Here is a 10,772-nt window from a genome sequence, read left to right on the forward strand (position 1 = left end):
TAAAGTCATACTCATGCTAGATGCAGAGCTTTAGTTTTCAATATGAGAGATTCTCAAATCCATTACAGGAAAGTTGAAATTATTCCAAAATATTAAACACCAAAGGATGAAAAAACGACAGTGAAAAAGAATTATATGTTTACAGGAGAGCTATTAGGATATGCTGTTTCTAGTTTTTTATTATCTTCCTGTTATCATCTCTCCTTCAGTGTATATCTGTTCCTGTCCCCAACCACTTTTGAAGATCTCCAGAGAAGGAGATCCTTGGGCTCACTGGGCAGCCTGTGCCAGGGCTCTGTCACCCTCACAGTAAAGTAGTTTTTTTCTTAACTTTAAATGGAACTTTTTGTGTTCCAGCTTCATCCCATTACCCCTTGTCCTGTTGCTAGATATAATAGAAAAAAGAGATACTCCAACCTCCTGGTATCCACCATTTAGATATTTGTAAATATTAATGAGACCCCTCCACAATCTCCTCTTCTCTAGACTAAACAGCTCCAGTTCCTGCAGCCTTTCCTCATAACGAAGATGTTCCAGTCCCCTGATCATCTTGATGGCCCTGCGCTGGACTCTCTCCAGAAGTTCCCTGTCCCTCTTGAGTTGGGGAGCCCAAAATGAGACACAGTACTCCAGATGAGACCTCACCAGGACTTTCTTCTCCTTCGTTTGTTTACCTAATTGCCTTATCCTTAGATACTCACTGGGAGATGAAAAAATCTGTTTTAAAATCCACCTTACAATAAATTTAAAATAGGGCTTTAAATCAAGTCACATATCCTAGTCATTGGGCTGACTGTGACTATTCTCTCGTGAGCCATCTCCTGATGAAATCTTTAATAAAAATAATCAAATATTTATTGACACACACATCCCAAGTGAATACCCTGGCCTCCTAAACTGCAAAATCAAGCTCCCATTTTTCTCTGAATCTTTGGCCCAATGAATAATAAATTATTTATATAAGCAGCAATAGCTTCAGCCGAATGGAGACTGAATCCAAATGGATATGAACTGCACAGAGATAAAATGCGACTGGAAATTAGAAGACAGATTCAAGCCATCAAAGGAATGAGACTCTAAAATAACCTTTTAGTAAATGGGATAATGAGATCAAGCAGTCTAAGCAGCTTTCAACTGAAGGTTGGACATTTTATGAAATAACATATATGATGTGACTGTGATCATTGGAGGGTATTGGACTCAATGACCTGTCACGTTCTATGTATGTCCTTATGGATTAGGCTCTGCATGTGAAACAACCTGACCAGCATCAGGTGGCAGATGCTCCTCAGAGCTTGCACATGAGAGGGTGCTCCCAGCACCTCAGCAGCACCAGTGTGCTGGAAGGTTACATTAAACCACAAGCAGCAAGTGAGATGTGTGGATGCAGACTGTCAAAATCCAAAAACCAGAGAGGCTCTGAGCTGCGGGGTTTAGGTGACAGCTGTGTGGGGGCTGTGACAATCTGTTCCCCAGTGCACAACTGATGTATAAGCAGTATATAAACACTGTTTATGTATTTAAATGTAACAGCACTTCTAAGTGCTGAGTAGGAAGGGGAGGAGGTGTCCCTTCAAGGGGCTCCTTTCAGAACAGATGTTTTGGTCTGGTAAAAATGTTATCAGATCAATCTGGAAGGGAACCAAGTCATTGCTTGATAAGGACCTGATTTGTCTGACATCTGAAGAACTCACTTCAAGGATGGGAGTGTGGGGCAATGGAATGCTGTCTGTGGTAGGTTGTGGAGTTATATGCTGTTTGTAGTCCAGCACTGGACTAAAGGAAAGAGGAGGGAAAACTTCAAAAGGATGGAAAACCCTGACAAAGAATCTCTGAGTGAACTTCTGCTGAGAAGTTATATCTTGGCATCTGCTAGTGTTTACTATTTCCATCAGTAGTACTTGGGTGTCTTGTACTCTGTAGGATGCTTTTTGTAACTCTGATGTGATGTAATAATCACCATAGCCTTGGGACCAGGTGAGTTTCACACAGTTATGATCTGTAGCACTGTTTTACCAACAGTTCCCTGTAGCATATAAACTGCAGGTTTTGTACTATTCTTGCTCACTTAAAATAGCAACATTGACTAGAGATGGTGGATCAAATCTGTGTTCAGAGCACAAAACGTCTTCTCTTTCACCTTCAAAATATATAGATTTTTTTGAAAGTGATACATCAGATTGAAAAATTTTCATGTGAAATAATGACATTTCTGTCCTTTAGAAAGCTACAAAAATCTTGTGCTTTCCCCAAAGTGCAGGATTGTACATGATTTGTACAAATTCCAGTAATGTCAGCAGCAACAGGAAACCCAGTGCTATTTTTTTTATATACTGAGTGTTCTCAATGAAATGAGGTGGTAGTTTCTTATAGTCCATGTTTCTGAACAGAGTGTTTGAAATATTGAAAAAAACCCAAAACCCCTGTGCGTCAAATAGACATAGCTTCCCAAGAAGACCTCAAGCTTGAGGTTTATTGAAGGATAATCACGTTGCAACATTTTCCTGGAAGGAGAGATCTGCTTTCTGCAACTTAATCTAGATTTCTATGTGTTTTTTCTGCATGTTATTAAAGGACATCACCTTGTCCATCTGCATATTGTTCTGTTTTGTTCTGTTACTGTAAATGGAAACATCATCTTACTCTCTTCTTTGGATGACATTTCCTCCAGCTTTCATCTAACAGTTAGAGGGTACTACAAGTGTAGAAGACTTGCAGAATGAACAGGAGAGGTCTTTTCTGCAAGCTGTGCCATAGTAGCTGTTAATGTACAGAGTATAATGATACACTGGAAAATATTAACATTCTAGCTAATCACCTACTGAATATGTTGGTTTACCTGAGTCTCCCATGACCTTAAATATTGCCTAGAGTTAGAGTTGTTAGAGTTAGAATTGTTAGATTAATACTTCTGATGATTTTTTGTGTGCTGCTAGGAAAAAATGATGCAACCTAAAAGTGAATTATAACTGGATGGAAAGAGTAAAGCAAAAATCTAATTTCATTTTCAGTATGGCTCATATAATGTACAGCAGTTACAGCAAACTAAAAAATCTGGCACTGGATGCATTGCCATTAGCTAAAATATTTTATATCCTTAAAGTGGATTTTCTGGAGGTCCTTTGCATCTGCAGTGTATAGAAATTGCTAAGCAGTTTTGAAATGAACCTGCAGATTTCTGAAATCTGAGCTTGTTTTTTTTTTTCACCTGGACTACTTAGGGAAGTTAACCATGAGGCCAAAGTTCAAGATACTACATCCAACTTTTTCCTCATTCTGCATGACTAAATCATGCAATCTTTGAAACAAAGGTATATTTTATAACTGTACATGAAGACTGAAGAATCTTGACTGTTGCTTTTAAAAACATCTGGAACCTCTGAAGCACTTAACATACATTAATTTGCATTTGACCCCAAGATGTTCTATCTTGTCCACCTCTAAGATCAAATAGAAGGTTTTATTGGAAGGAGGGAGGGAGGAAAAGGGTTGCCATTAGAGCATGGTGTTTACTGTACATATTCTTAAATACAAAGAGATGTAATTAAATTATCTTGAAAGTCTGGTCAATTTAGCTAGCTTTATTCAGCCAATTGTGCCTTCAGTGAAGCATGCACATCTCTCATTGAACTAAAAAGAAATTGCATGTGTTTATCTGAGGACGAGATTTCACTCTTTCTTTTTCTGCATGCCTGTACAGGATAATAATCAAATTGGAGCTTGCTGCTAGCAGTTAAATGTGATGGTTAACCAACCCATCATGATAAAATCAAAGAGTCAAATCCCGGCTTTTTTTGCCCACAGTGAAGAAAATAGCTTTGCAAGCAGCTAACCCAGGCACGGGTAATTCTGTCCCTGACTAAGCCCAGGTTCTTTTGCCACCCACTGCCTTTTGCCTTTTCTAGTTACACAGAACCCTTAATTAAATTTCATGCTGTCTTTGTTGACTAAAAAAGTGCAAGTTATGTAAAAATTTCAACAACAGTGACCATACACACATTTGTTTCAGTTTTATTTTTTTTTAGAGTGGTTATAAACATCAAAGAAAAAACACGACTTGGACCGTTTTTTTATCATAGCTGGAAGCTTATAATCTTTAATTTAATGTAGTTTCTTTCCTAGTACTTGTGCTAAGTCTGGGTTTAAAAAATCTCACTGAAAAAAAAGCAGTTAAATGGAAATTTGATTTTCTGTAATTTCTAGAAGTACAACACTGAGATATCAGCTAAACCTTTTCTGAAGATAAACATCTGCTTCCCTGAAAACTTTGTTGCTTACACAAAAATGTTACTCAGATCACTGAAGCTGTCCACATAGCCACTACTACCAAAGTGTAGTTGAAAATGGAAGTTTTCTACTATTTTCCGTTGCAGATTTTTCAGTGCTTGAAAGAGGCCAAACACACCTGACATCACTATACTTATAACCTCATTGTGCATGTTTTTTAAAGAAACTCACGTCACTGTAAGTTTTAAGAAGTAGGAACCACTATTTCAAACAATCTAAGAACAAAGAGCCTTGTCATCCTTCCCTTACTTTCCCCTAATTGCTTAAGTTTCATTCATATCATAATTCAAAGACTGTTGGAACAATATATCTATACAACCTTTCTGCAAACATTAAAACAGCACAAGAAGCAGATGTTCTTCAAAATATGCACTGTATGCTGAAGTTAAAAAAAATCTACCTCTAGCACTCCCCACTTCATAAAATGTATGAATTGTACTTTCTTATGAGGATAAAAACAATAAAATAAGAGAGAGGAGTTGTACAAAACATTATTTACTATCTCTTATAGATGTCTTTAAAATAATTTGCACTGATCAAACTGAGAGTGCATGAAACTATGATTTTTTTTTTTTAGAAGAGTTACAGGTCTATAAGGAAGATTTATTAGTGGGTGAATAACTCCTGGACAACTCTTATTACAGACAGGCATGCAGAATGCAGGAAGCCAAACTAAGCAGAAATCCCTTTACTGAATTTTCAATGATGTCCTTGATTATAGATAGTATTGTTTACTCCCTCTCTTTTCGCCATCTACCCTCTTCCACTAGTCTCTAATTATATCCCTTTATGTCCTGACCAATTAAAGCCTGCTCTTGAATTTGTATTAGAGCTGATGAAAAATTAAAGGTATAGATGTACTTTTTCCAAGGCCACACGCACCTCAGCTGAGCTGGCTGCCTCTTAGAAGCCAGACAATACTGATGTTGCATCGACTATTTTTAGCATGCTATTAAATAAATATGCTGGAATAACACCACCTGGCAAGCTGAGATGAATACATGTTACTTTAATAATAAAAGAGTCTACAATTTTATATTGTGAGGCTAAGCTTGCTGATCTGATCTGCAAATTGGTTTAACTTCTTGCTGGCACATTTAGGCTATTGATCATAAAGGGGAGAACATTCATTTAACTAAGAATTACTAAATTGCAATAGACTAATGGGAGTTGACTATGCTTTTCTGTAATGAAAGGCAATATAGGTGGTACTTGCATAAATACTGTGTCAGTTTAGAGGAAAATAGAATTTATTAACACATCATTTTAACACTGTCAGATTTTATAAAAAGGGACTCAATATACTTGTGGGTACCTCTGTACTCTGGAACATTGGGTTTTTGTCACTATATGTGCTGTAGATTTTATGAATTTGAAATTTAATTTCAGGCAACCAAGTTTCTGGCTGACTATACAGTGATGTAGTGTTTTCCCAAATAAGTTGTTTCTCACTTATTTGTTAAGGAAGCATGAGTTCGTAAGTTGTCACATTCTCTTTATCAGACTTCCCTGTATTTCATTTTTTTTCTTAAACATCTCATCAACTATTTGTTCATTTTATATTCTGAAAAAAAGCAATCCAAAGAACAACTCAATAATCAACTCTGGTTTTCTCCCCAGAGAGTGATAGAATTAAGTACTAGTGTTTTCTGTCATTTTGCATCAGCTTTTGTGTCTTTTTCCTTGGAATTACTGAAGCCAAGAAGTAATCACTTTTCACTTCCTAAACTGTTCACCTTAATGTGCTAGCAAACATTTTAAAATTAATGTAAAGAGCAAAACCATAAAGGTTTTTCTGTGCAGTTTTACTTTCTTTTTGGAGCACGACAAATTATACAAGTAGAAGTTGGTTAATTTAGATTCCTGGGTTGATTTGTTAATTAAAGAAGCAATGTTGCATTCTGTAGGAATCTGCTTTATGCTGAAACTGAACTCTGACAAATGAATGGACATGACAGATAAGTAAATCATCATCGTACACTGAAAGATGCACATTCACCCCTTTGAATTCTTTAGCGCTACACACAAAGGACAAATTTTAGTTATTGATTCCTGATGGCAATCCTGACTTCATATTCTTGTCTCACTGCATAGTGATATTAGCAGCTTATACATGTAAAACATATTCCTCATGTAGACTGAAAAAAATAGTGGACCAGGATCCATCCAGACAACCAAGTTACCCTGCAATGCCTTATGCTTGCCAATAACCCCGAGTAACTCCCGTGTCTCCTTCCTGCTTTCTAAGAAAACTATTTGCCTCACGTACCTTTCCATCTTTATGTGCTTGTGTACTTACTCATATTTCCTGTCATTTTTTTCTCCTTTGCATATCCATCTTCTTCACACTATCTTCAGTTCCCCTCATGTCCCCTGAATTCCTACAGGCTTCAGTGTTCTCCAAATGCTTTAATCACTTGGGGAAGAGGAAAATCCTCCCAGACAGGCAACAAGCACCCATAACTCAGTGAGTCACTAGGACCAATAGACAGATACTTTTTTTTCGCTCAAGTGAGGCATTAGTTCCCCATAATCGCTACTAATTTTAAACCCCCTCTATTTAAGAATTTAATGTTTTTGAGACAGCTACTTGTCTCAAATTCAGATAAAAATTATTACCTGGTTGAAAAATTATTGAAGAAGTGGTGGATAGATGAGTGCTGTGACTCAGAAACACCATTTCCTTAGGGAAACAGACTGTACAGACCCAAACATCTTCTCTCAGAGATTTAATGAAAGTTATTTACACTAAATGTTAAGAGCACTCAAGTTGATCACATCAGTAGAATGCCATATAGTAGTTACTATCCAGGTTGAAGTAGTTACTATCCAGTTTGACTTAACAGTCAAACTTTTCTCAAGCAAAAAAGGTTAAAAATGGTTAATCAGATGGAACTACTACATTTATTTAAAGCTGCAGTCAGCAAATGATTGCACTAAAATAACATATCTGGGAGCTGATGGGGATTATGGCATTAAACAACTGTGAAATTCAAAACATTTCAAAGACAAAGAAGAAAAATAAAGCTTACTTGCATTTACAGCTATTCCATAGGCAACCATCTTGTGAAATGTGATGTTTTTGTCAAGCTGTCTCCTCAGTGCTCCTCCACAGCACTTGTTGAAAAAGCAGATCTGGTTTTATATCATTCCTATTACTATATACAGCTCACATTTTGGAGGGGAGAAGAGAGGAATTCAGTACATTGAAAGATGGAATGTTGAAGGATTTCAGGGGAAGTTTTGGGTTGGCCTTAACTTTGGAGTTCAGGTAACTCTTTTCAGCATAATGATACTCCAGAATTTCTTAAAATATTCACTCTATGAAGGGGCTTAAAACCTGGTTTGATAAAACTCTGCCACATTTAGCTTTGATTTGTGAGTGATTTATCGGGGATGTTGATTAACCAATTTGCTGGTAAAAGGAAGGACACCAGGCTGGGCCACCACTGCTTTACAAGCTTAGGTTTAGCTGCATGAACACAGCTGAATGGCTTGCAAAGCCATTTTGCAATGAAAACATTTTTGCTGCTTTCATAAAATGCACACTCCAGGACAGGGAGGCTGTCTAGACCTCAGATGGCTGCACACTTATGTATTACTGAGATGCTTTCCCATTATTTGAAGTGCTTGATGGTAGTGTGCTGGTGGCCAGCTGGATGCCTCTGTGCAGAGGGAAGTTGTGGTCAGGGTAGGCAGCAATCAGCCAAAACTAACACACTCTTCTGGAACCTAGACAGCCCTTGTGGATCTAACTCAATTTCTGAGTAGTGTTGTAAGTGTCGATTTCTCGCACGACCTAGCACAGTGCCATGCCAAAGATCCTGGCATCTATCCATATTGTGTCCCAGCTAACAAATATTCCAAAAATCTAGAGCAATTTAGGGTGCAATGCCAAGTCACAACACCTCCTTGGAGAGTCACTGGATCCAGCCGTGTGCCGACCAAGCTGGAGCCAGTCAAGTTGCACTGTACCATGCTCCTCAAGAGCACAATATTTTCCAGAACAGAAAAATATTGATTATCTGTGTTGAAGAGTTCCATTTCTCTGATTTCTTACTCAGCATCTAAAAGGGCATGAATATATTTTGTGTTAATTCACAGACTGACTCAGAAGTCCAACAAGTCTTTGTTTCCTTAAATGCCCAGCACTTGGATGCAATTATAAAACAGTGTTAATTCCCAGCCTAAAGACTCCTTGAAATGTAACTCTAATGGAAAAAAATAAAGGCAGAGTTGAAATAAGAACCAACTTACAATAAAATAAATTACTCTTATGATTTCGGAAGGCATGAAATAGTAAGTGATTTTTTACCCAGACATGTTGTATTGGAATTGACCTAATGGTAAGAATTCACTACAAGTTGAAGATACAGCTGGTAGAGTTAAAACATTAAGCACTTCTTACATATGATGCCAAGGTTAACGTAAACACCTCTGAGTAGATGACCACTCTATTACAAAAATATGATTACAAGGAAGACTTGAACTGTGGTCACTCAGGAAGAAGGGTTTAGACATATTCTTTATTTATCCTTGTATCTCTTTTATCTATTCATACATTTTCTCTCTCCAGTTTTCACTTTTCAACTACACAGGATACAAAAGATGGATATGTATTTTCTCTGTTTTGCCAAGTTGTATTATTATGTCCCTTTTTTGTAGCTCCTCACTTTTCACTTCATGACACCATGCTATGCAGTGGCTGCCAAAATCAGTGTTGCATTTAGAGCACTGTGTTAAACAAGCCATTTGTTTCTCTTCAGTCATGAATACTGACAATTTAAATGGTAATAACTAGGCAATAGCATACAGACTTCTCCATCAAAAATTAAAATTCCTTGGAAAATGTTTGATATGCGTAATACTGCTGAGCTACAGAAATAAAAAAGGGAGGATAATATGGCTATTTAAGAAATGGTACTTACAATGCTTGCTCCTCTTAAGAATGAAATAAGGTTTCTACTGACTGGTAACAGGATTAGCATGCAGTTAAAATTAAGGCACGTTGCAGAAGCTCTCGCCCAAGCCAGGGTTGACTGTACATATAACAGTATAAAGAAATCAAATTACAAGCTTGATACAGGAAGAGCAAAAGAAAGAAAATGCTATAATAGCATAATACTCTTGTATGGGAAAATTACTGTTGAAACATCAAAAATATTATTATGGAGGATGTAAATAAAATCAGACTATGTATACATTCTTCTTGTGCAGCCCTTTAACAATAAAACTCATACTTACTCCCAACATAATTCGTGTATAAATGTAAGCATCTTCATCTTCATACCAGTGGAAGGTATCAATAAACAAATAGAAATTCAATCCCAGCCACACCAACTACAAAGCAGACAAGCTGCAGATTAGTGACACTTATAGTTTTATTTAAATACATATAAAACTTGTTATGATTGTGGCTTTAAAAGTATCCAAGAGATACTTCAAAATCAGTGTGCAATGCAGTTCTTGATTACAGATGATAGAAATCACAAATGCCTGCTGGAATGAGTCTATCTTTTAGCAAAAGAAGGATTACAGTCCTATCCTCATGTCTCTAGTAGAGGATATAGATGACATTTACTGTGTGATGGTAAACTTGATCTTAAACACAGAGCTCAGTCTGGTCCCTAAAATGGCAATAAAAGCTAAAATTAAAGAGCTCCAGAAATGGAGGGAGTTGGAGATGAGGAAATTCCTTTCTATGCTCCCCATACTAGAATCACCAAAGCCTCTGAAAATAATTTGGAATATAATTTCAATTACAATTGCAACCCCCTGTTTGCTTTATCTGAAGACTAAAGTACATGGATTTAAAAATAATTAAAAATAAAACAGTAAGACTTTAAATTGTTTTTAAGACTAGTTATAAAAAGGCTATTGAATATTTTATAGCAAGTTTTACATTAAGCTTGTATTACTGTAAGCAAACCATAAAATGTCTTTTAAACAAGCTTAAAATATTTATCTATATCCAATTAGATTTTTTTAATGCTAAAAATACTCACTAATAACAGCACTGAGAGTTTTTCATTCAAAATCCAGCATGCCATCCTGAGTGCCTCTCCCTGTGCTAGCAGCAGCTGACTCTTGCCTTCCAGCGTAACCTGAGTTCTCCGTCCATTTCTCAGGCTTTTCTACTAATGCCTTTTGTCTTTAGACTTTAATAAGCACCTAGCGGGAGTAGAATCTCTCTCTAGGAATTTTCTAATTAAGGACTGCCTGACAAGAACAGATCACCCAAGTGACATCTCTCATGAGCTGTGTAAATAAAATGCTGGTCATTGTCCAGTCCTTTCTCTCTCCAGAGTTATTTCTCAGCAAATGAGAGATGCTGTCATTAATGTCTTCTTGTACTAGCATGGATTCAGGTGGGTTTTTTTGTTTTGTCTTTGCAGATTGAACAGAGTACAACATTTCTTTATGATTTGTCTTTTAATTTAGTAGCAAATGGGACCATTCCTTATGTGTATATTAGACAGGAGCAT

The 10,772-nt window shown here is 36.8% G+C and overlaps 1 protein-coding gene across 1 annotated transcript in view; it reads right to left on the reverse strand.

Moving 5' to 3' along the window:
- NOX3 (NADPH oxidase 3) overlaps positions 1-10,337 on the reverse strand; it is a 35,453-nt gene extending 25,116 nt beyond the window's left edge. Inside the window, exons 1-4 of the mRNA XM_010209601.2 lie at positions 10,293-10,337; positions 9,532-9,627; positions 9,216-9,326; positions 7,320-7,404 (exon numbers count right to left, since the gene is read on the reverse strand). Coding sequence (XP_010207903.2) covers positions 7,320-7,404; positions 9,216-9,326; positions 9,532-9,627; positions 10,293-10,337 — 337 coding nt within the window. The remainder of the gene's footprint in view (positions 1-7,319; positions 7,405-9,215; positions 9,327-9,531; positions 9,628-10,292) is intronic.
- Positions 10,338-10,772: the final 435 nt, after the last annotated feature.

This window comes from Colius striatus, chromosome 2 (genome assembly GCF_028858725.1).
Source record: "Colius striatus isolate bColStr4 chromosome 2, bColStr4.1.hap1, whole genome shotgun sequence".
NCBI classification, from domain to species: domain Eukaryota; kingdom Metazoa; phylum Chordata; class Aves; order Coliiformes; family Coliidae; genus Colius; species Colius striatus.